At 41.4% G+C, this 26,724-nt stretch overlaps 1 protein-coding gene across 2 annotated transcripts in view; it reads left to right on the plus strand.

The window, feature by feature from the left end:
• ENPEP (glutamyl aminopeptidase) overlaps nt 1-14,543 on the plus strand; it is a 35,461-nt gene extending 20,918 nt beyond the window's left edge. For both annotated transcript variants that reach the window (XM_032110022.1, XM_032110024.1), the window contains 13 exons: nt 330-395; nt 1,788-1,853; nt 3,152-3,303; nt 6,284-6,363; nt 8,008-8,135; nt 8,254-8,309; nt 9,133-9,283; nt 10,053-10,126; nt 10,228-10,329; nt 10,440-10,610; nt 12,385-12,525; nt 13,305-13,383; nt 13,635-14,543. In XM_032110022.1, coding sequence (XP_031965913.1) covers nt 330-395; nt 1,788-1,853; nt 3,152-3,303; nt 6,284-6,363; nt 8,008-8,135; nt 8,254-8,309; nt 9,133-9,283; nt 10,053-10,126; nt 10,228-10,329; nt 10,440-10,610; nt 12,385-12,525; nt 13,305-13,383; nt 13,635-13,775 — 1,407 coding nt within the window. In that variant the 3' untranslated portion in view covers nt 13,776-14,543. The remainder of the gene's footprint in view (nt 1-329; nt 396-1,787; nt 1,854-3,151; nt 3,304-6,283; nt 6,364-8,007; nt 8,136-8,253; nt 8,310-9,132; nt 9,284-10,052; nt 10,127-10,227; nt 10,330-10,439; nt 10,611-12,384; nt 12,526-13,304; nt 13,384-13,634) is intronic.
• Nucleotides 14,544-26,724: the final 12,181 nt, after the last annotated feature.

The raw sequence follows: 26,724 nt of genomic DNA on the forward strand, positions 1-26,724 counted from the left end.
ACCCCTGTCCTGTTCAACACGAAACAGGGAGCCCTGCTCACACAAACTGGTAGAGTGGCAGGATAGTAACCTGCAGCAGCAGGGCTCAGGAGCTGAACACAGAAACAAGTGTCTGATCACAACTAAAGACTGATTCTCACACCCGGATTTAAGCTCCACCAGATAGGCATGCCATCCCACAAAGGAATTAGAAGAAACACTTCCTTAGTCTGATGAATGGTATCAATTTTTGCCTTACAAAATACTATTCACATGTTGCTTTTTAGATGAACAGAAATCAGTGTTAGAGCAGTGTGGGTTGACCTTCTCCCCTTTCCCTTTGTCCTCAGGGTGCATCGATCCTCAGAATGATTCGAGACTGGATTACACCAGACGTCTTCCAGAAAGGCTGTCAGGTAAAGGTGGCACCAAAACCCACCAGAACTACAGCCCATCTTCATGTGACAGTAGCAAAACCATTATTCAAAAAGTGAATATCAGAGATCCTGGTATTGGTAGCAAAAGTACTTAGTGCATTTCAGTACTGAGTGGACAACATGGAGGTGAAGAAGTTCCATGCTCCCACAGAAGCAGGAATGTGAACTGCATTAAGATTTGATAGCAGGACAGTGAGGACCTAAATTCCTGACAGCTTTTAGTGGCAAAAACCTCCTCCACCCCACTGTTATCCTGTTGTCAGCTGGGATCCCCTCATTCCACTGTAAAGTGTGTTTGCAGCTTCCTATTGCCAGGATCCTCCAACTCAGCCTGCTATGTAGGGACACTCTGAGAGGCATAAGCTCATTTGTTCCCTGATGCAGAGACACCCAGCCTTAGAAAGTCAAGGTAATAGGGAGAAGAAAAGGGACATATATTGCACAGTTCATAGTCCTTTCTTGTGGAGGAAAAACATGGTTCTACAAAATTACAGAAAGACAAAATGAAAGAAAGGAGGCCTCCCAGAAGGAGAACGATTGTCTGTCCTTTCCTCTGAACTGACATTGGTTACAAGAGTTGCAGTGAAGGCTTACCACATTTGTTCTTATTTCCCTCCCTCATGAAGAGCACATTTATGGGCTGCTACAAGACAGTTGTATTTTCCTGTACTTTCCCTTCCATATATTCAATCAGAACAGTTACCCGAGATGGGAAAATACAGCCACATCGACCCCAAGAGCCTAACCCTTCCCTTGTGCTCAGAGCCTTCAAGAGCACTAACGTAGGCAGCTGTGGCCAACAGCGAAACAAACAGCACCATCTACTGACTGAACATCACCAGGAGCAGGTGACAGGGGAGGAAAACACCCGCCAAGCAGCCAGGGAAGACGCAGGATGGGAATAAGGTTTAGGCGTTGCAAACTCTTTGCTGAACACCATTACTCCTTGTAACAGTCGTTTTGATCAAGACTTAGAGGTTACTATGAGTCCACAGGTAGTGAAATTTCATTAAGTATCTTCTTCCTGCTAAACAACCTCTTAGATTAGTCAGAAATTTGCAACAGGGTATAGTGGTGTCCATTCAAACAAAACACAAAGAACTCTTCAAGTACAAATTTATTTCATACTAACAAGTCACTCTGGGAAAGGCTGACTTTTGGTGTTATGGGATGCACTGGACAGCAAAAGAACTTCGTCAGCTGAATGCTGATCTGTTTCATCTCCCACTCACAATGCTACCGCCCACGTGTGGATACCTTGTGCAACTGAGACGTGCTCTCTGTAACCCTGTAAAACTGGGTATGTGTATTGTTTTCATAGGCAAAGAAGAGACACTGGTAGTATTTTCACAGTCTTCCATCTCTCTCTAGGCATATTTGAAGAAACATCATTTCCAGAATGCCAAGACACAACAATTTTGGGAAGCTCTGGAAGAGGTATGTTTTGCATCCACCCAAACCCTTGCTAAAAAATGTTTCATATCTCTCACCCACTGATTTCAGTTTCTCAAACTTTTTATATTCTGTAGCTCTTCTGTCAATGAGAGATCACAAGCTAGGCAGCTTCCCAGTATATTCCAATATCTCTTATTTCTAGCAAATATATATTATTTTCTCTTTTTCTTTTTTTTTTTTTTTTTTTTTTTTGGCATGAGACTGTGGGAGTGAAAAAGGAAACAAGAAAGGAGGTCTTGCTAACAAATAGCCTGCTACTGAAACAGTCCCCCGCAACTCAAACTCATTTCGCGTGTGAAAACACCTCTCATCCACCATACACAGGCACCCTGTTCTCTTTCTTCTCTCTCCAGATTCAGGTGTTTGAAAGCTCTCAGAAGTATCAATTCCCAAGTAATTTTTGTGCTTATCTCCCTCTCTAGCTTCTGAGTCCCAGTTGGGTCATCATCTGTGCCATCATTTTCTGATCTTTCCTTGAGGCTGGACTATTTTTTTCCATCTATCTCATTATCCCCAAAAGTCCACCTGCATACTGCCAGGTTCTTCCCTGATATTATTTCCTTTTCTTCCAACCCTGTGGACACTCACACAGCCTAAATTGTGCTTTTGTGTCTCTTTTTTAGTTCCTGTCTTCCCCTTGGTTTCAGACTTCTTGCTCAGCAGACCTTCCTACTTTTTCTCTTTAGTCTTCTGGATCTTCACATCATCTACCTCATCTGGAGAAGGAAACACTGCAGGTGACCCTAGCTCACTTCTCTCACAGGTGGCATCCTGGGGAGGTAGTGACAGCTTTCTCCAGCTCCAGTTCCTAGGACAGATGTTCATGGTTCACAGAACAAATCAAATTTTACATTGGTGCAGCTGCTGGTGGTTATTACTGACTTCCTTCACACTCAAAACAGGACACACTGCAAGGAGGCTTCTGGCTTTGAAAAATCTCCCTGTGTCCTTTCTGTCCTGTTCAGTTTTTCTGTCAGAAAAAAATAGAGAGATCTTAGAGCATGCAAGGGACTTCAAAGGTTCCTCAGTATTTCTTGTCCATATTACTGGCCAGTCACCTGCCTACATATTTCTCATTTCTTCTGTCGGTGCCCAAGTTTCCAACTCATTTCTTTCTTCAATAACAGGTGCTATAAAAGGATTTAGCGGAGGACTTTTTGTTCTGAACCAGCTCTTTCCTCTGCCCCTTTCTGCTCTTCTTTTTCTTGATACTAGAGATACTTTTTTTCCTCTTAGGACTGAATTTCCATTTTCACTGCAACCTGTTCCATCATTCATAGGCAAGTAATAAGCCTGTGAAGGAAGTCATGGACACATGGACTAGGCAGATGGGCTACCCTGTTTTGGAGATGGGAAGTAATTCAGTATTCACACAGAAACGTTTTCTTTTGGATCCCAATGCAAATGCTTCTCATCCTCCTTCTGATCTTGGGTAAGTTCCTACTGCAAATGTCGATTCAAACCAGGTAGAAATACTGTACATTTACCCTCTTCATCTCACATACGCATAGGTAGTATTTTACTCATTCTTGCTAAACTTATTCTCAGCTTTTTTTTTTTTTTAAGGAAGCCAGGAGGAAGTTAGACACAAATATTGCAAATTTAAAACAACATCAGCCCTTTGTCTCAGGGTTTCTTTCTCTAACAGAGTAGAATAAAATTGGACAGGATCTCTCAGGAAACCTGATTTCCACACACAGTTCAGATTGTTGGAAGTCATCTGTTGCATCACCGCAAATTATAGTCTCTCAGACTAAGAAAACTGCCACAAAATTGTCCAGAAATCAGAAACTGTGATCCAAGTATTTTATACCACACTAGTTTATTCCTTTCCTATATGGCCTAGGATCTAGAACATATCACAGGGTCTTCACATACAATACAGGGTCTTCTCTGCATGTCTTAAAACCATGAGTTACTGGGAATGTATAAATGTCATTAATCCTTATCACGAACTATTTTTTCCCTGTTTTACTTAGGATCATATTGCTTAATTTTAACCATTTAGAAGATAGTTATCCAGGCAAAGTAAGCCATCTTGGGCTGTTATGTGGCCTGTTTAAGACAGGTGGGATACTGTATTGGAGCATATTTGTTAGGTAACAGGTGACTAACCTGAAGGGAAATGAACTTTACCTGTGGGTTGGTGGAACTGCACAGAAAAATGGCTTGGCTGCACCATGGCATTAACCAGCTGATTAACTTTTCAGACCTGCTATTCTGCAATTTCTTAGCCAGCCCCAATTCTGAGGCAGTACAACTTTGCTAACTTTTCGGTGAAAGAGATTCCAATTAACCCATATTAAGAAGGTTTTGCTCCTTGAACTGGACCAATAACTTAATCAGTAAAACTTGCCAGTATAAACCACAACTAAATCAACCCAAATGCATTTTTTTCATTAACTTCTACTAGCTCTTTTAATACAAAGGGCAAGAAAGAGCAGGGAGAAAATGAAGAAAGAAGAAAACAGTTGTGACCACTCTATTTCCCTCTGATTAAAAAGAAAAAAAAATGAGCAATGAGAAGGCTCAGCTATCGGTAGTTTTGAATAGGCATCAAAAGAATTGGAATTAGATAACTACCCGTGTATTTGCAACATTATATTTCTCCCAACCTAAGCAGAAAATTTCACAGACAAAAAGTACAGCACTGTGCCGTCTGAAGGATGGAGTTACAAACTATTTAGGCAAAATTACTTCTTTGTGTTAAAAAATTTGCTTTATTGTACTATGTGCTGAGGTAGCAGACTCAAGGATCCTACTTTTTAGTGACTTCAGTTTTTACAGTACATTGCCACTTGTCATTTCCTGAGTAGAAATCCCACTGTTCCTACCTTAATCTGTCAAGAAGCTGAGCTGTGTACCGTCCCTGCCATTGCTAAAGCAAAAGGAGAATTTGTTTCTGAACATTTAGTTTTTATAAATTACTCAAAAATAAGATGTCATAATATGTATTATAATGCTGATATTATCTATCCTGGGACACACTTACTCCCTTGCCCAGAAGTCAATTCACTGAACATCAGTATCTCCTCTTTTGATTTAAGCAGTGAAACCTCCAGGTCTTGTGTATGCTTTATTCTCTGAATAGTCTCCTGAGCTGCTGGCTTGTTCCAAGTTTGTTCGGCTTTAAGGAGTCCTCTCCTGCATGCCAGCACTCCAAAGAAATGGAAGTTCAAAAACCTGTGCTCCTAAAGTAGTGCTGCTGGGCAAATGTGCAGCTGCAGCATAGTGCATTAGGAACACATACTCAGTATGCATGGTTAACAGGACACAGCTATTGTATCTTATGCTCAGGAGGAGTAATTATGAATGGAATCTCAGGAACATGAAAACGAAATAAAATCTACCTCATTAAATGCATTTACAAAAACAAGTAAAAAAAAATCCCAAACAAAAACCAAAACATATATGGTTTTGCTCTTGGGAAACACAATGCCTCTCTAAATTCCATCGTAGTAAGCTCCATAAGAGAACTAATAAAACTAGAAGTGTATAAATCTGTTAAGATATTTTGTTTAGGAGATACAAAACAACAAATCTTTCTTCCTGGAGGTAGGAGGAGATACCATCACCTCAATTTTTTTTATTTTCTGGAAGTTAATGAACATTCACTTAACCCAGGGTTATAAAGATGACTCCTATTTTCCCATAGCACTTGTCACCAAGGGAGAATCCCCCTGGGATGAACTATAATGTACTACTATGGAACAGAAGCTGACTGTTAAAAAGGGCTTAATAATTTTAGCAGCCCTATGCAGGTGGCTGACATAATGCTCACAGCATGCTCTGCTGTCCCACTTCCCTGATAGCCTGGTCGCAGTCTTGGTCAGGCTGTGCCGTGGCTCCATTCCTGCCCAAACTTCTCAGCTTTGTCCTGGGCACGCCCTGGACTGAAGAATCTGCACCTACCCAATAACGTATACAAGGAGCTGAAGAGCAAGAGGTAAGGTTGTATTTGGCTCCCAGTGTTTTATAATGAAGGAATTAGAGTTGTCTTGGAGAGGAAAAACAGGCTGGAAAAGGCAAGAGGTCCTATTAACTGTATCACAGTGGTTGTTTAAACTCTCGCATTTTTTCAGTCTGTAAAAAATTTTTGTAATACTTAACACTTATTTCAAGTCAGCATTGCAAAAGATTAACTAGTGTCAGCACAAAGCCCTAGACACATCAACATTAACACTGACACCAATTATTCACATATAATCATCTTTTACTAAATTAATTGCTTTGTATTCTGCTAGATTATTGCCTGACATAATTTATTAAATGTATATGTACATAAGCACACAGTTGGCTTCATAAAACAAGATGCAAGCATTGAAACAAACAAACAAAGACATAATGGAGGGGGGTTTGTACCATTTGGTTTCAGATGTCATTTGATTTTCTTTCCCATTAAATAATTTCAGTTATAAATGGAATATACCAGTCAAATGGAGGCTTGGGGATTCATCAGGTTATACTTTCTACAACGCATCAAATTCTACAGGTAAATGTCTTCCTCTCTTTTAAGGATAATGAATGGATAAAACTTTTCAATATACCTTACAAGAAATAGAACACAGAATGAACTTTCATACTTTCCAGTTTTCAGATCTGGGAGCTAGCACACAGCTTGGCTGTACTGAAGTTACTAGTAATTTCAGTGATAAGATTACTATTTCCCCTATACAAACATTATGTCAATTTAGGCTCAGTTTCAGCATAGTGCTTAAGCATCTGTTTAAATACAGTCCTATTCAAGCAAACATCTATGCATACTCTTATCTATAATGTGCTAAAATAAATTTGGCTTAGACATGGCTGTTGTCCAGTCCAAGAAAAGAGGTGAAGTGGGAGGCTGATGAAGGCTTCTGTGGCATGGTAAACTGGCAATTTAAGTTCAATTAAAGAAAAAGAATTAGAAATGATTAATCACCTTTTCTAATGCTGATTTCAGAACTGAGAAAATTCCTAATGGGTTTTTTGATCATTATTCTATTATGCAGTCAAATCTGAATTTCTTGTTCTACACCTCCAGTAGACAAAAATGTGGGGAAAAATTACTGACCTTTTTCAGATTTTAAGTTACATCCCATTAAACTTGAGATATATTACAATCACCCCATCTTTTCTTGTACTTGTTTGTTACTTATTTAAAATGTAATTTGTCTTTTGTTCTGGGTTGATTTTTTTTACCTGGTTGCTTTTAGTATTTATGCAAAAGCAAACAAAAAACATGTCATGATACAATTCAGAAGTTAACACAAACACATTTTCCTTCTCTGATTTCCACATGACCTTAGGGTGGGCTGCAAGGGGCTATTAACTTCACAAAGCCTGCAAAGTCTTGATTAGGTGCTTAGTTCTACATCCACAAAATTTCTATCTTGCAGGGCAAACAGCAACTGCAGGGAAAAATGCCTTTAGAAATACTTTGTATGCATCATCCAAACAGAAATGTGCTTTTAATTACAGCCACCCTCAAACCACAAGATTGAAGACCACTGGTTTCAATGGGAAATAGAAAATTTTTCATAAGTAGCATCACCAACTGGACCAGGCCAAGCTTCTGAGAAAGGAACATTTTTCAAGTATTCATTTTAAATGGGAAAATCCTTAAACATGAATGCTTGAATAAAGTCCCAGCCTATTTTGCAAATCCTTTATCAATAGCTACAAAAATAGAATCAAAGAAGGACAGAAAAGTTCAAGTTAGTTGAAACAAACTGAAGAATGAAACTAATGGACGATAAAATATGAGAACTTTAATAGTGCACGAGGATGAAAAACCTTTAAAAAATATATTTGCAAGAACTGCTTCTTTGCAATTTTTACTTCTTACAATGACACTAAATCTCAGCATCCTCACCCTACTCACAATGATCTCTGTTTTAAGTTTAACAAACTAGCTTGCCCAAGTAATTACCACAATTCATTGTTCTAAGACAAGTGCTGGCATTAATCAAAATCTACAAAAACTCATCTTTACTCAGAGCCATTTAGAAATAAATAATGAAATAAATAAAATTAAGGTTTCGATCTTATTTTGATATCCATTAAAACTAAATAATACTTTTGGAGTCAAGGAATCTCCAGTGAGTTCCATGTCATATAAGGCGCACAAACCAATCACTGTTTGTTTGTTTTGTAGGAATTACAATACCAGCTTCTCCTGATACTTTTCTGAACGTTAATCCAGACCACATTGGATTCTTTCGGGTGAATTATGATAGTCAAAACTGGGCCAGGTTAAGCACTCTTCTGCTCCAAAACCACGAAGTAAGTGGCATAATGTCTAACCTGTCTGGTGGGTCTCTTATAAGAGGTCTGTAGAGGCAGGGGTTTTTCTGCAAATAATCTGTACATCCTTGATCCTTCTTTTCCTCTTTTCACACAGAGTTTTTCAGTTGCTGATCGTGCAGGGATTTTGGATGACGCTTTTTCTTTAGCAAGGTAAACTATTTTCCTGCAGAGATTTCAACACAAGTTTTTCACTTTCTGTTGTCTAATAATTAGCATTCATGCAACCCAGGTGGTTGAAAGAAATTATCTGAATTTGGTACGAGCCTTAATTCTTTGTTGCTTTATCTTGTCCTCCAAAGAGGTGCATTTAAGTATGCATTGGCAACTTGCATTACCAATGCAATCAAGAGAAATGCTCCCTTTCAGTACCATGGCAAGAAAAAAAGCCGGCTTTAATTGCACAGGTCTTAGAAAGGGGTGTTTTCTCTACATAATTAACAATAATAGTAGCACTCCAGAAGAAGTTAGGTATCCAGAAAAGTAGAGGCATGCCTATAATGCATACTAAGGCATTGGGTAGCTCCCACCTCAGCTGCTTTCTCTAGAAACTTGATTGGGAACTTCTGGATCTTGTGCCCAGCCATGCTGACAGATAATTTTAGGTGGTCTGTAACAGCCTCTAAGTCTCCTTAGCCTTTCAGAATGTCTCCAACCAGCAAGTCCTTTCTTTTTTATAGTATTAATGTAGTCAGTTAAGGGCTGCCCACTTCTAGGCACACTGGGCTGGCTGCACAATATGAACAGGATTCTCACAACAGCACAATAGTGCATGCCTACAAGTAGGCATAGACCAACAGTGATCCTTGGTTATCTCTTTGGAAAACACCTTCCAAGTTACATTCCAGACTACTTTCTCCCTCACAAACTTTACTATTTCAGGCCTTCTAAAATAAATAGTAAATCTAGTATCTTTGAAGAAGCAAGTTCTTCAAATTCATTAAAATAACAGAAATTATGTTTTCTCCTTCCACAGACCTGGACTTGTGAATTACTCTGTTCCCCTGGAGCTCACAAAATACCTAAGAAACGAAACAGAGTATTTACCTTGGCATACAGCTATATCAGCTGTAACTTACCTCGCAAACATGCTCGAAGATGATACAAATGTCTATTCCCCGTTTCAGGTGATGAAGCAAAATAAAAGCCAATCCAGCTTGGGACCACTGAATCTGATAGTTCAGAATCTTTAACAAGAATAATACTGAAGTTAAAGTGATTTTCAGTGCTGCTGAACTATTAATATTTACTTTTCATTACTGTTATCTTAAAAAAAAAAAAAAAACAAACCACTAAACACTGTTTAGTAGTGATATCTGAATTACCTGGATTCTGCATTCAGGACCATGCACTTGGAGAAAAGAAATTATGCCTAATTATTCTTATAATCTGTCACCATAAGGCATGTTACAGACATTTATTAGTAAAGGCTGTCCTGCATTCAATAAAGAAGTATTTATAGGGCAGCAAAATCTCTGATACCTGTCCTCAGCACCAAGGATGGCTATATTTCTATGTGGCAGTGAGCAGGTTTGTTAGTTGACCTAAAATACTGAACATGATTTAATGGTCACTAAAGTAAGTATGTCCTGAACTCTCTATCATCTCTGGCAGTTGGGGCAGTGTGTCCTTGCTGTACCCCAGCCTTCATCTGGCAGCACACACAAGGTTGGAGAGAAGCAGGTTGGCTTTGTTCTATCTGCACATCAGTATTGCAAGCACTCAGACTTGGCATGCTCTTGGGATCTGGAAAGATTGTGTGTGTGCCTGTTCATATTACTTTTCATTGAAGAGATGCTAGTTCTGGGAAAAAATTAAGGAGAATAAACTATAAAATTAAATATATTATTATTTAAAGAAATCTACACAAGTAACAACACCCTTTTTCTACCTCAGGGATATTTTTGCAATCTGGTAAAACCAATTGTGGATCAACTGCGCTGGGAGGATACTGGAAGCCATTTACAGAGGTGGGACAATCTTTATTTTTTCCATCTCACGTTATTGATGCATTCAAAGAATAGTTAGCAATAGGAAGATATCTCTCTCCCTCCTTCTCTCTCTTTCCAAGGCTTCTTCGTGCATCTGTTCTAGACTTTGCCTGCAGTATGGGTGACCCAGAAGCTTTGAACAACGCCTCTCAACTCTTCAATAGATGGTTACAGGGAGAAACGTGAGTGCTCACATCTTTTGTGGTTTGTGAATAACACAGCATGTAACTGGGTCACTGATCTCAAGTAGGAAAGGGGGAAGAATATTTAAGTACTCTTTTTTTTATTTTAGTATTGCTGCAAATCTCCGACTCATAGTATATCGCTATGGGATGCAGAACTCAGGCAATGAGACATCATGGAATTACATGTTCAAGAAATACCAAGAAACTTCATTAGCTCAAGAAAAAGAAAAGCTGCTATATGGCCTGGCATCAGTGAAGAACATCACCCTTTTGGACAGGTGATTTAAACACACATAGATCTCTCTTTTCCTACAGAAGCAGCTGGTCACTGCTCATTCCCCACTTCCTCTCTTCTGTGCTGTCATTTTGGTCAGATTACAGCATGAGGTATGCAACACATTTTCAAGACCAGTTATCAAACATGCCCCTTTGAGATTGTACCACAGCGGGTAAAAAGCCTTGTTCTTTTAGTGGAAAGATATTGAAGACATGGTAGTTGCTGCACACAATCAACAACCTTCAGCTCTTCCAACAGTGCATTTACCCTGTGCAATTTTAGTTGCTTAATAGTTAAGCATCAGGAGTAAATTAGTCATCCATTTCCTCTTTAATCAGTGAAGGGAGGCCGAACCTACAAAGCACTGCTTATCCCAGACCAGGAAAGGGGCTTAAAATTGATGGAAAGAATTGCTTTTGGGTGTTGTCAGTCACTCTCCATTGGCTCCAGTTTGATTAGCCTAGATGTCTACCTTCCACATAGCTAAAATTAGGCAAACAACCTTGAGCAACTGTTAACAGTCCTGTGAAGGCATCCATGTGAACTTGCAAATGCTCCCTGTGTTGCTGTGCAGAAGTACTCAAGCTAGAACCAAAAATGTTGAATTCATGCTGCTATGGCAATGATCAGGAGTCTGGATACTGCCCCAGACTGGTCCAGCTGTCAGATTGGTCAAGTATCTCACCATCTCTGCATAAGTGCACCAGCTACTTTAAGCTTACTTGATAACTTTGCATGTTGTTGTATCATGTAGCAGACATGCAAGCAAACATCTACACCAGGGCCATTCACCACTCTATTGGAGCCCTATCTAAATATCATAACATGGAGCAGTCTCTGCTTGAAAGAGTTCCAAGTTTAAAGGAGGTGAACCAAGGAAGTATAGGAGATTCAGGAAGAGTAAATATAGAAGTTAGAGTAATTGAAATAATGGTAGGAAGCAGCTGCATTCCTAAATTCTTGTGACCACAACAGCCATAATCTAAAGCCACTAAAGAACAAGTGGCATTAATCAATGACATGATTAAGACATTATTAGAATTAATTAGCTAGATCAGCCTATATTTGCAGAAAATAAAAAATCCCTCCTAAAGCAGGGAAAGCTTGTCTTTCAATTTACTATTAAAATAACAAGCAAGGAGGAAAGAGCAAACAGATTGAAAAAAAATGTCCATTACCTATAGAAAAAAAAAAAGACAATCTTTAATCCCAACACAGAACAGCTTGAAAGGGTGTTCTTCTGCAGCTGGTGCTGTGAATCCATGACCATGCTACTCATCTCCCTGCAAACATGTGTGCTTCGCCCTGTCAGTCAAAACCATCTGTGCCATAACTGGAAGTATAACTGCAGCACTTGCAGGCATGCTCTGCCTAAATGAATTTTAATTTTGTATGGATAAAAGTTTCCAAACAAGCAGCACAGATGTCAATGTGAGCAAGCCACCTGTGCTATTCATGATCCCTGTAAGATCTTTCTTTAAAGTCTGGATTACTACTTTTTTTGGTGCTTGGCTGAACTATTAACTGATCCAATCTTGTTTTCTCTACTTCATTAAAATATAGGAATAATAATGGGGTTTGGCTATTTTCAAGTAGAGACATAAACCCTACCTATTTTCCTAAAGAGATTCCTAACTAAGATTTCTTTCAATACATTTATCTCTTGACACAGTTATGTTTTAGGTCTGTGTTCTTTACCTTTAAAATGCTGTAGGAAAAAAATAATATTCCAGTTTGGAAATGGCTCTCATTGATTCTTATGGCATTTCCCTTAGGTATCTGAAATATATTTACAACACCAGCCTCATCAAAAGCCAAGATGTGTTCACAGTCCTGAGATACATCTCATATAACATCTATGGGAAAACAATGGCCTGGGACTGGATACGACTGAACTGGGAGTACTTAGTTAACAGGTACTCCAATGAACTCATTGGAAACCACATCCACCTGTAAATCTTGTTACATGCCATGCTTTTCTGTGTTTTCATTATACAGCTATAATTACTGGCCTTTGCAAAATGAAAACTGAAAGCTTATTCAACACAATTATATCCATTTGCTGTGGAAAAAGTACTTTATTGCTAACTTGAAAACCATTCTTTCCCTAAATGATCACTACCAGTAAATGGTGATCAAGTAGAGAAAGTTTACCAAGGCCATAGAAATCTGGTTATTGCATGGAAATTAGTGAATCAAGTCTCCACTCTTACGACTGATTTCATAACAAGAAGACAGAGTATAGAATTGGGTTTTTTTTTATTTTATTCTAATGGTAACAGCAAGCAGCAGACATACAGTGGCAAACCTTTTAGCTTTGCTCCTCATTATTTGAGTGACTTCTCTCTCCTTCCATCTCCTTTCTAAGTGCTTGGTGAGGGCACAGAAGGAAAGCACACCTGCAAGCCTAGAGCTGTGAACTGGACAGTTTTTGTATTGCCAAACAGCAATATTCCTAATTTCCAGCTTGAGACAATCAGTAATTACTTAAAAAAAATTATTCCACCATAAGAGGTCACTCCATTAGTAAACATATTTAAGAACAGCTCAGATATTATGTAGGGGTGCTATTTTTCAACTATTTTTTAAAATACTGAAATTTGAGTGTATCTGCTATATTGTAACACAATTAGAAGTTTAAGTTTCAGATAATTACGGTTTTGCATCAAACATCATTATTAAATTGTTTTTCTAGATTCACTATAAATGACAGAACCCTTGGTCGAATAGTAACTATTACCCAAACCTACAACACTGAACTCCAGCTTTGGCAGGTATGGTGACATCAATTCTCTTGGGTTTAAGTCAATATATTTAACGATCTTCTGGCCAGGAAATTTTTTTTTTTTTTTGTCTTCTAAATGCATAAAGCAGCAGCAGTTAACTGTAAAACTATTCCAGTGCTACTAGCATGATCTTATAGATCTCTCCCAGCCAAATTTACCCTTGACTGTATCTTTGTAAAAAGCCACTTGCCCGATAGCAGCATTATTTACTTCACATCAATTATTCTTCTCTTTTCCAGATGGAAAATTTCTTTGAAAAATATCCTAATGCTGGGGCAGGAGAATTGCCCAGGAGTCAGTCACTGGAGCAAGTGAAGAGCAACATTGAATGGTTAAAAGAAAACAAGGAGGAAATACAAACATGGCTGAAAGCACAGTAAGGCTTCAAAGTCTTACTTTGTGAAAAAGATCAGGCACTCAGATCTTCAAAGATGTTTAGCAATGTGGATTTCTCACCTAGGTATCTTAGAGGACCAAGACCTAACATTTTTTTCTACAAACACTCAGGAGACCACTGCCAGAGCAATGTTTGTGTAATTGCTTAGCAGGAATAGCTTTATATGTTGAGAGCTGGATTTGCCTGAACAAACAGGACAAGGATTTAAAGTCACTCAAGGCAGAAGTGATGGCAGAACTGGAGTGAGTCCTCGCTGATCACTCTGGTCTCACTCCTTATGCACACCATTCTGAAAAGCTACTTCTTGGTTCGCAGAGAAGTATATCTAGTACACTCAGGGATTCCTTTCCAAGTGCACCTCATAGGAGCTTTCTCCTGAAGGAAAGGGAATAAAACAGTAATTTTAACATTGTCTGAAGATCATCCCCTATATTTATAGCTGTAAAAATTCTACATCTGGGATTTAGGTTTGCTTTTTGATACTACAGAAAGGCCAGTTAAGCTTTCCTCTCAATTGATTTTTGAAGTTTAACTACCAGTACACAAGGGATCAATATTATCAACTTCTTTTTCAATGTTATTAGTTGGGATTCTGTAGCTTAGGGTAGGGGTTGTCTTGGTTATTTTTGTCTTATTTCTAAATCTTTTCCAAAAAAAAAAGTTCTTGTGGCAGCCAATACGACAAAAAAGACAAGCTTTACTTACTGTTTGTTTGCTTATAGAAAAATAAAATGTAAAAGTCTACCTGAAATCTCAGTCTCTTTCTCATGAAATGATGAAACTTCCTGGGGTATAGAAAAACAGCTGTTACATAGCTCAGCTGTGCTGTACATAATAGCCTCAGTGACTTCTGAGGGGGGAAAAATCTATTAACTCCTCTGAGAAAACACAGAAAAAATGGCAACTGCACCCAGAGGGATCAGATGAGTCCCACTGCTGCAATTCAGTCTATTGCAGGAATACAGACAGCAAAGAAAGAATTCTCAGTCCCAAATCCCTCTGCCCTCATGATGCTGGAGAAAGCATCGGGCCTACTCTGCCCGCCTCTCCCAAGCTGGAAGCTGGGGGGCTTTGGAGCTTCCAGATTTCCATGTGCTGTGTCCTGACATGGCATGAGCAGCAAATGTGAGCACCTTCTCACTGGTCTCCTGAGCAGAGGCCATAACCAGCTAGAACCAGTGTCTGCCCAGATGTCCTGGGAGCAGGATCACAGAGCACCTCAGAGTAGGTAGCCCTGTGAGATTTCATGCACAGCTGTCAGGAAACTCTGCAGCTGGATCAGAGGACAGAAGCATGGAAAAGCACTTCTCTTACCTTCATCCTGCAATGCTATTCAGAGGGAAGAGGAGATGACTCTAAGGTACAGAAATTTCGTACAGACTATGTGCCCGACTCTGGGCCTCGATACAGCACAGAGGACTCCAGAACAACTTATGTAGTCCCAGATGGAAACACTTTACCCCACTTCCACACTTCATTCAAAGCTGGTACTGTTTTGGCCCTCTCTCTAGACGCCTAAATAGCCGTGACAAGACCAGACAAATCCAGTGACAAAGTCAGTTGTCCTGTTGTACTGCTTTTGGCTGGGATAGTGTTAATTTTTTTCACAGTCGCTGGTGTGGGCTATGTTTTTTATTTGTGCTGGAAACTGTGTTGATAAAACAGGGATGTTTTCATTACTGCTGAGCAGTGCTTACACAGTGTCAGGGCCTTTTCTGCCTCTCACACCACCCCACGAGCAAGCAAACTGAGTGTGCACAAACTGGGAGGGGACACAGCTGAGACAGCTGATCCCAACTCACCCAAGGGATATTCCATACCATACTGCATCATGCTCAGTATATGGAGCTGGGTGAAGGAGAAGAAGGAAGGGAGGGAGGGATGTTCAGAGTGATGGCCATTTGTGTTTGCAAGTAACCATTACATGTGATGGAGCCCTGCTTTCATAGAGATGGCTGAACACCATACCAGCTCATCAGAAGTGGTGAAGGAATTCCTTGTTTTGCTTTACTTGCATCCACAGCTTTTACTTTAATTATTAAACTATCTCAACCCATGAGTTTTCTTGGTTTTACATGCTCAGTTCTCTCCCCTATCCCACCAAGAGAGAGTGAGTGAGTAGCTGTGTGAGGCTGAGATGCCAGCTGGGGTTAAAACATAAGAACTGTCAAAGGAAAATGTCTGCAAACAAAACATGGCAGGATTTTGCCTAACAGGGGTTACAACTTGCTACAGACACCAGCTGCTCTTCAAGGTGAGGAGGTGACAAAGAGCCAGGCAATTTCTTCCGGTTTTTCTTGTTGCTCAGATTCACACACAGAGGACAGTGAAAGTGAAGCAGCTGCCCACACCCAAAACTACCAGCAGCACATGGTAGTCTTGTCTTTGGGCAGCTGCCAACTCAGTACAACATATGACAACTCACCTTCACTATTTTACACTTTTGATGAACTGAAGGAGTAGAAGCCAAACAAAAACTCTCTTGGTTTCAAGGTCACAAACAGGTTTGGTAGCATCACACAGTAATGCTATCAGCACATTGTATCACTGAGACCATCAACAGCACAAATTTCTGTGCACTGTCAGTATGTTTTGATTGAAGGTTTTCAACTTCAGCTGGCCATGTTGTGCAACACTGCAAAACCAATATGAAGATGTTCAGGCACACAGCTCAGTCGTTTTCCCTTTCCAAGATGATTTAATGAAATTTTGGCAAAAAAGAACTGATTTTATTATTCATACATTTCTAACACAAGTCACTGTAGAAAGAGAAGTATGACTACTATGGGAATGGTACAAGATTAAGAAGTTACTTTAAGATATTTTTATCCCTTGTTACATGTAGCCCCTACTACCATCAAGTGGGACCAGGCCGGCCAACGTTGTCAGCTACAGTAGTAGGCTTTCATCAAGGAAAACATAGGAAATAATGAAGATTTTCTATGATGCTGGAAAGCTACAGTGAAAGCAGCCTTCATCCAAATCACACAGACAATACCACTGTTTCAGACAAGACACATATTGGTAGCATTGTGTATCCCTGTAGTAGAAAGAATAAAAAAGCTTAGTCAGAGACAGAGAACAGAAACATACCACTGAAGCACAGAGAGAAAGAGAAGCCAAGGACAAGCCTGAACTACTGAGCTCATGATCCTGGGTGAATGAGGGAGACAGGAGATTTAAAGAGTGAACCAAGCAATTGCCACCTGTCATTTGATTCTCATTCTGTTCAGGAAGTTGTGATCAAGTGCAGCTTTTGTGCCTGAGCCACACTGGATCAGAGAGAGTTTTGACTAGTGCTTGGATACTTTTGATGTTACAGAAAGGTTAGCTGGATTTCTACACTGATCTTAAGTGGGTAGAGGAGCATGGAAGTAAGTCCAAAAGCCCCAGAAGGCAGCTGCTTTTATGATAGGGTAAAGGTTCTGTCAATTTTAAATAATGTTCTCTAGATTATGCGGTGCTCTTTCTACCTTTATATGGCTCATGGAGAATGTACTGTATGGCATGTGCCTCTTTCAGTCTGTTTGTCCGAGAAGGATAACAAATCTGCTACATGCTAAATCTTTCAGTCAGGAACTAGTGCATTTATAAATGGTCTGCGATAAGCTTAAGAATGCCAATTTGAAACTGAATCCAAAGAAATGTGAACTGTTTTAAAAAGAGATAATTTTCCCTTGGTCATTCGATCAGCAAGGAAGGAATTTCTACTGATAAAGCCGAGTGAGGCAGTGCAGAGCCAGCTGGCCCCTTAGATCCACACAGCTTTTTGAGGCTCTGCAGTTCCTATTGTACCACACCAAAAGCTATTGCACGCAGTGAGGCAGAGAAATGTCTTGAGTAATCGAAGTGCAATGTGGTGGAGTTAGAGGGGCCACTTACAACTTTTGCAGTGTTGCCTTACACCAGCTCTGCAAATCTATCTCATATCAGCTACAGCGGTGCGTCCTACAGAGCCTGAGCCCATGGGTCCCAGGAGGCTGTCAGCCTGATAGGCACATGAAAATGCTTTATCTTGATAACTCAGGTAAAGAAACAACTGAAGACATTGTCTTACTGCACAGAGCAAAAAAATGAATAGCACCAATGGGAGCACCAAGGCGTCTACAATTCCCCAACTGAGCCAGTTTCTAAACCAGCAGTTAGGATCACTATGAGTATGCAGGCATAAAAAAAAGATCCCCACCTTACACATAAGGTATGTCTGTTGAAATAGAACGTGACTGGGAAGTATCCCTGCAGTCCTCTCACAGTAACCAGTGCCATTTCTTGGCATTTTGTGTGATGGCATCTTCCAGCAGCTTTTGGGACTCAAGGTGAGAGGGAAAAAACTAGCCTGTGCTGGGCACAGGAAAGCCTAGATGAGCAGGGTCTGAAGGATAGGACCTTATCCTCTTGTTAGCAACAATGATACCATACTGCCAGATTAAAACTTTGTCTTGTGTTATATGTATCCAGTTATGAAAATTAGTCAAACGAGGTTGAGTTTGCTTTCCCAAGTGTTTGCACAGAATCCAGTTGACCCAGAGGTATTCCATTAGAAGTCAGTTGTCCTGGAGGTATTTCAACTTCACATCCACACCTATGGCAGTTGAATGTATGCCTGTATGTGGAAAACTGATACAGAAAGATACAGGTATATGAGACTAAGGAAATATTCTCTAACTCACAGGGACTACAGTGATTCACAAGGCTGCCCAGATACCTGAATTTTTCCAAGATGTGCTTCAGAAAAAAAACCCTACAAATATATTTATAAAGCATCTGAAACGTATATGGTTCAGGTAAGTCTGAGAATTTCTGGCTTCCCCATGTACATTCTGAAGAGTCATGAGGGAAGAGAAAATCCTGAAAATATGACCACAATATAGTATCTAAGAAATACCATTAGTAAGTAGCACTCGCTAGTTGTTTCAGTAATCCGTCACTTGCAGAAAACCTTTCCATATCAACCCTCTCTTCCTCACAAATTGATGTCCAGAGACTGATACCAAGCTGACATCTGCTTGCTGATGGCTTAGTGATGCTGAAACAACATGTATGGATGGTCTCAAGAACCAGGTAGTCAGGGAAAGGAAGACATTCAGGCATGAGAGAGGACTGGAGCCTAACTCTTCAAAAGGAAGGCTGGAGGTACATGGTCATTATTTTAGCAAAAAGCAAAAGTTAATTTGAAACAGATGTTGCAGTTATAAATGTTACATCCACCACACAATCTTCACCCAGCTTAAACCCTGAATGTTCATTTTCCTTTGGAGATGGATGAGATGGCCAGCTGAGTTCTAAATATCCTCCCCAATATTTTCTTTAACTGCTTGCAGTGAACAAGGGACTGGTCACTGATATGATTTCTTCCAAGGAGTGCAAGGCCAGATGTGGCTGATGAGGTTCTGCTGTTCCATAGTTCCCATTCTGTTTTTCCTACTGTCAAATGCATTTGTACGCCACAGGTCAGCAAAGAAGCCTCTCCAACCAGGAACTGCAAACCCCTGAGCTACAGAGCTTATATCTGTAGCAGCTCTGCAACTTAGGGCTGGTTTTTATGTTTTTCTCAGAGGAATCCTGAAACCAAAAAACTGCAGGATGCACTCCAGAGGGTAGCTAACATAGCTATTAGCCAGAGCAAAAGTTGCGGAATTTCATGCCAAAAAAGGCGTTAAGCTGTGGGTCAAGTTCTCATAAGCCAAAGGTGTTACTGTGGCAGCCTAAGAGAAAGATTTTCCAGGTGTCTGGTGGGCAGCCAAAAACTGATTGGATTCATTTATTTTAGCAAATAGTCACTTTCAGCAAACTGATATTATAGCCCACCCAGGTTCCTTAAGCAAATTCAGCTGGAGAAAACACTACGGACCTGAAGTTACATAAACCCTGATGAAAAGTCATCATCCCTGCTTTTTCTTGGGCTGGAGCACTTGCAAAGAAAGCAAACAGATCAAGGCTCAGTTCTGCCTCCTCCAAAGAAATGCACGTGAACTCTTCCACATGACTCTACTGGGCCTGGTCTTTCAAGTTTTCCCATGGTACTTAAATAATAGCCAGAATCAAAAGTAGTTAGTAACTTCCTAGTTTGTTTCTTCACATGAGCACGTGAGAACACTGGATTGCCAGACTTTTTTAGTAGTATTTTATTACAGAGTATTTTTATCATTACTTTAAGTAAAGATGGATATCCTCAACAGAGGCTGCTAATAAGCTTAGATCTGTATCAATATGCCCTAAGTAATTAGAAATGCAGAGGAGCACCATTCCATAGTACAGTGGTTTGAGTAATAGCCTGAAAGGGCAGACTTGGTTTAAAATTCTCTCCAGCAGAAATAATAATTCATGAAGTCTTCCACTTTCCACACAAGATCTCCAGCTACTGCATGTAAGGGGCATTCCTCTCCTCCAGTGCTCTTGTAAATGCAACCCTTCTTTTACTCTACCACCTCAAGGACTCCAAACCAAAATGCTCAGTCCTGTGAAAGGCAATGTTTCTGTGTCAGGCAAGACAAGTTTTCTGCTGAGGAAATGAAAAGCTGAAGTCAAAACTTCATTCAAGCTGCACAGACACACCCTCCTTCTCCTTGTTCAGGAGAAAAACAAAAAAATGTGCTCCTCCAGTGAATGCCCCAAAATAACTTGGCTGTTCAGCTCCCTGGCCCAACTGCAACAGAGGAAAGACAAGCTCCAGCTATGAAAGACAACCAGTGCAAACTAGGAGGTGAACCAGAGCCAACTGCCCCCTCAGGTATCACCTTAACCACAAAGCAGCACACAGTTGAGCAATTTGAGAAGGGCTGACGCAAGCTGGGGCTGGTTTTAATGAATATTGAGTCAGTCACCAAGTATTACAAAAAAGAACAGCCAGCAGAGCCAACAACACATAGTTAACATTGAAGTGCCACAACCAAAGGCAAGGTCAGCCATGGCTAAAATCAGATTGTAGGAAGGGGAAATCAGGTACCACACCAAAGGCCACATCTTAGCTGGCACTAGCATGGCCCAGTCAGAAAGTCAGGGCTAGGCCTAAGAATGGCATTCATGCAAGCAAGGTGCTACACTAACACGCCAAGACGGCGCCTTCTGCTCTGCACCTCGGACAGACCCCTCCTCATATCCCCTACTCATGGCTGCAGATGCACAGCTAGGAGAAAACTGAGCAGAGCAAGAAAGGTTTCGGCATCTTTGCATTTTGAATGAATGGAGAACAATTCATTTGGCCAAAACTGCTCATTCTGCTCTAATGGATGGGTGGGTTTACTCAGGAAAAAGACATTTTTGGGGTACCTTCTGGCCTGCCCAGGTGAACTGGAAACAGTGCGCAGGACAGGGAAACAGAGAGGAAGTTAAATTACCAAAGCAAGCTGACACCCATGTCCTAGTGACACACACAGCTTGTGTTTTGTTTATTTAAACACACTTGGCTTAGGGATTAACAGTTCTGCAGAAAATATTTAAGAGTTCTTTGCAAAATATTGAAGGTATTTTTATTCTTTAGTTAGAACTCCTTGCATAGGAGATTAATGCAACCTGCCCAAGACAAATCAGGTGGGGAAAATTAGGGAGAGAAAAAAAGAAAGCTTCAGAAAACGTATCAGTGAAGAATCATTAAGTTTTTACTATGGGAAATACGTTATTCCAAAAACATATGTTAAAGCAAAACATAAATTTCCTACTATAATTAAGAGTTATTGCTCAAATACTTCTTAAAATTTAATACAAAAATTTCGATCTATTTTCTGTGTTCTCTAGAAAAACAATGAGTATTGATGGTCTGGGAAACATGGTTTGTCCTTGTATTGGGTTGTAATAGCTATAGTGATTTTATGGTTAAACAAATCTTGAGCAATGGAAGTAAATAGGATAATAATGAAGATGCATCATGGAGATGAACTTATTTTCCTCTTAAAGAAAGAAAAAAAAATCTACTTTATGGGAGATAGAGGACGTGTAGTGATTTTCCCCAGTTTTACTTCTTCACAGTGTATTAAGAGCAGCCTCTAGTGACAGTTGGTAGCCATTACATTTAATTATACTGGCTTTAACGCAGCGTGAAGGAACAGAAACACCTCCTTGACTATTTAAAATTAATTATTATATAATAATATATAAATAATATTTATATATTAAATATATTGTGTGATCTATAAATATATAATTGTTTATAACTATTTATAATTATAATTAATATATTTATATATTTATAATACATCGTCAAAAAATAAACAAACCAGCCCCAACATGGTCTTAGAGACCAGCCATTAGGCACACAGGGGCTTCTAAGTAACATGGCATAAAACTACTTAACCTAGAATAAATGGCAATCATTAAGGCTAAAATTTATAGGTATAAAAAAATAACAACCAACCCACATATTAAGCTTCTGTGTTACTTCGTAAAGTTACATTTAACCATAGAATGGCCTGGGTTGGAAGAGGCCTTAAAGATCATCTAGTTCAACCCCTTTGCTGCAGCCAGAGACACCTTCCACTAGACCAGGTTGCTCAAAGGCCCATCCAACGTGGCCTTGAACACCTGCAGAGATGGGGCACCCACAGCTTCTCTGGGCAGCCTGTGTCAGTGCCTCACCACCCTCACAATAGAGAATTTCTTCCTAATATCCAATCTAAAACCTACCCTCCTTCTGAATAAAGCCATCCCCCCTTGTCCTATCCCTACATGCCTTCATATAACGTTCCTCTCCAGCTCCCTGGCAGGCTCCCCTTAGGTACTGGAAGGTGCTATAAGGTCTCCCCAGAGCCTTCTCTTCTCCAGGCTGTATGACTCTTTCAGTCTTACTTCACAGGTGAGGTTCTCCAGCCCTCTGAGCATCTTTGTGACCCCACTCCAGTTTTAGTCCAACAGTTCCATGCCCTTCTTATACTGGGGACCCCAGAGCTGAACCCAGTACTCCTGGTGGGGTCCTGTGAGAGCAGAGTAGAAGGGTAGAATCCCTTCTCTCACCCCGCTGGCCACACTGCTTTGGATGCAATCCAGGACACCGTTTGGCTTTCTGGGCTGCAAACACACATTCTTGGGTCATGTTTAGCTTCTCATCCACCAACATCCCCAAGTCCTTCTCCTCAGGGCTGCTCTCAATCCATTCTCTGTTCAGCCTGTATTTGTGCTTGGGATTGCCCTGACCCAGGGCAGGACCCTGGCATTTGTCCTTGCTGAACTTCATGACACTTCATGACCCAAGACCACCTGTCAAGGTCCCACTGCATGACATCCTTTCCCCTCCAGTATGTTGACCACACCTCACAGCTTAGTGTTACTGGCAGACTGCCTGAGAGCGCATACAATCCCACTGTCCATGCTGCCAACGAAGATGTTAAACAGTGCTGGTCCTAATCCCAACCTCTGAGGAACGCCACTCACCATTAGAAATTGCTGAGAATGCAAGTTACGTTTCAAAAAGCAGTGGGCACTGCCATGATGAACCAAAAGGCCAAACATTCAGAACACAAAACAGTCACAACGAGCTTGCACACACATCTGTATACAGAAGGTGTGCTGCATTCCGGCATGATGGCTATTTTACCTCAAGCAGTTGTTTGCAACTAGAAAAAAACCCTTCCTAGTAAAACCAGGCATGTGTCATTTGCAATCATAAATGCCCATAAACTCCCTAGCATCATTCTGAGCTAGGTATTTTTTAGCTTTTTTCACCAATAGCAACTGAGACATTAGGAAGATATTTCATCTTCTTGCAAACTTGACCTTTTTGGACACGCACACACACACACTTGTGCTTTGAGGGATTGTGGAAACAAGCGCCTGCCTGTGATCATGTGGGGTGCTTGTGCTCAGCAAACTGCTGAGGGGTCATGGCAGGACCCAAACAAGCTCTGGCTGCTTGAGGTACGGCAGGGAATGGCAAAACCAGTTCCTCCCAGAGGCAGTGTCCCCCCACAGTCCTGCCAGTAGCCCACAACAATGCCCTTAGCATTTCCAAAACAGGCTTGTGTTTGTTTTTTTAATCCACTGCTTTGGGAAGTCATATGTTCTTTTATTCCTCAATGAAAAGAGGTTAGGAAATATTTGTTTAAGAAGCCTGAGCACCTGCCTTTAAGTAATTTCTTCATTTACAGAAGGAGGACTCATCTACCACTGCTTGTGGCGGCTGCTCTCCTGCAGACATGGCTCTGCCCAAACCTCTGAAGAATTGTTCTGGCCAGTCAAGCTTTGCTTATAGAAAATGAACCCAGGCTCACAGTCATGACAGTGTCTGTAACACTTTTGCAGCTTTACAAAGGGAGGCTGAAGAGGCAGGGGGAGTTCAGGAATGTTGTCCCAGGCGGGACAGCAGCAAGGCATCAGGCTGTCCTCTCAGCACGTCAGAGCAGCACCTGGCACAGCCAGTGCAGCCCCTCTCCTCAGCCAGCCGGGCGGGCGGGCAGGCTGGAAGGAGAAGCTGCCAGAGGGATGGGCTCCCTCGCATGGCTGGCTTCCCATGGGCTGTGGAGAACAAAAGGCGCACCCAGTGGGAGGCACTGCTCACCCTGGTGGGCGCGAGGGTTTGGAACATCACGTCTGGTATTCAGGCACATCTGCTGCCTCCCTTCACACCTACCTCCTCCGATGGGGTGGCCTTGCTCTTATGCAGTCTGAGGGGACTGAGGCCTCTTGTAGACACTCATCTCATACCAGTCGAGCTGCTGGTTCACTGTTTTGAAGCATAAAGCCTCTCTTGAGAATGCAGGTAGAGGCTTGGCCCTACCACTGGGCTCTGGGCCACAGCTGAGTGGGGTTCTGTGGCCTGGCATCCCCTGCAGCTGCACCCCTCCAGCACCTGGGGTGGCTCTGGCTTCACCTCCTGTCCCTGGCTCTCCCAAGGTCACCATCCTGAGGGAGATACATCTCTCTTAGGGGTCCATGAGCTTGCCAAGCGTTTATGTCTCCACGTAGCAGGCAGGGCCATGGGAGGGAGAAGGAAAGGCCCTGCCACCATCCTGCGTGATCTGCAGCGCACAGTCCCCCTGCAGGAGGCTGGGCAACACCCAAACCTCGGGCAGGTCGAGCCCCCCACACCGCTGGTGCACCCGGGAGGCCAGGGGCGGGTGGCCAGCTGCTCTCCTTACAGCCACTCATCGGATGCTAATCCAATCATCCCGCTAATGAAATCAGGCTGTGCCGCTAATGAAATCACCCTGCAGCAGGCAGCCGGGCTTCACAGCGCAGCCGGGCTTCACAGCGCAGCCGCTCTCAGCATCGTGCCGGATGTGCTGGTGGGCACCCTCTGCCGAGAGCCCCCCAGAGCTACTCCGGCAGCACGGGCTCCAAGCCTCTGCCACAGCGGGCCCCGTCCTGCCAGCAGGCAGAAGGGAGCAGAGAGCAGGATGGCTCAGAACAAGATACCAGTTCTTGGTTTTCAAAGTTCCCGGTTTTCCAGTTCCCTGCCAGCATGGGAGCTGCTGTCCACATGTCCTGGGAGGGGACACGGCCTCGGCCGAGCCCTCCTCTGGCGATGGCCTCCCCAGACCATGTGGCACGGATGTTCAGGGAGGGAGCTGGTGTCTGCAGCACTCGTGGTGACTGCACAGCCAGCTTTGGGATAATGCTGCTAATTAATATCTCCCACAAATTAGCAGAGAAGCATCCCACCGCCCTGGACCTGGCCTCTCTGGGACTTATTCCCAAGTCTTTCTTGAGTATTTATCAAAATGAGAAAGGGCGCTCTTTTCCTTATGAAGTGATTTACATCTGATACTATCATGCCAACAGGCTAGAAGGGGATAAAAAGAATGCTAACACCATTTTTTAAATGTCTTTTTTTCTCAGGAGACTTTTGAAGATGCCACAAAATATGTCATATCAATGTTTCTTTTTTACTTTAAAAGCCGCAGGATGGAGGGGAGCAAATTGAAGCATTCAGCTCATGTTTGGAGCGAGGTCTACCTTAAATTGGATGGTTTTTTTTTTTTTTCTTCTAGCAACTTGGAGCTGAAAGAAATGAAGGAGATGGTGATAACAGTATTGTTTGTATGAAACTTACTCCTAACAAAGACTTTAGCATTCTGCAAGCTAGTGTGCTCCTCAAAAGGTCTGCTAGTTAATTGGTACGTTGTTTAAGGGAAGATTTTAATGGTGTAGGAGGCATAAGCCTTTGTAAATAATATTATCTTAAATGCAGAAGGCCTTATCGTGCGCTCCTTGCTCAGGCAAGTCTCCTCTTGAGATCATCTGGAGTTTTGTGTAAGGAGCACAGAATCAAGTCCATAATGACCCAGCTGCTTAATCGAGTGGTACAGAGGGACACAGTCAAGCAGTTTTCAGGCACATCTGCTAGACATCAGTACTGCCGTGATCTCACTAGAGGGAGCAATTTATTTTGAAATATTAGTCAATATTAGCTCAGCACTTAGCTGGGCCACTAGTGGGTCAAAATTAAGAAGACTTTTCTCAAGCAAATACACATTTTAAGATACAAAGACAAACAAGGGGAATAGAGAAATGAAAAGACAGTGATAGCTAAAAATCCCAGCTTCTGAAACAATGAGTTGTAAAGAGAAAAAGGATTTTATGCAACATATGGAGATGACTTTTATAATGTTTTTCCTGCTGAAACATCTACAGTGGAGGTTCTGTTCCTGTTTCCAGTAGAAATTCCTGTTTTCAGGAATTACAGATCATTTTGGTTGGCTCTTGATGTGAGATTTTAAAACATGGATAAGCTATTCCCTTTTCTTATCATAGGCTGTAAAAGGAAATAAATTCCCAGATGCATCGAGATTCTGAGAAGCATTGCTAGCGCTCAGGCTCTGTCAACATTTCAATCTGAAACTATTATTTAATGTTGAGTTATAAACACCTTTCTGTAAACATTTATTTAGTGCCTGACAAGACCTGCTCTCTAAAGGGGTGGGGGATGGTGTTTTTCAAAAAAACCAGGGGTTTAAAACATTTTTAATGATATCTTTAAAGGCTGTGTTCTAAATCTGTCATGG

Source organism: Corvus moneduloides, chromosome 5 (genome assembly GCF_009650955.1).
Source record: "Corvus moneduloides isolate bCorMon1 chromosome 5, bCorMon1.pri, whole genome shotgun sequence".
Taxonomy (NCBI): Eukaryota; Metazoa; Chordata; class Aves; order Passeriformes; family Corvidae; genus Corvus; species Corvus moneduloides.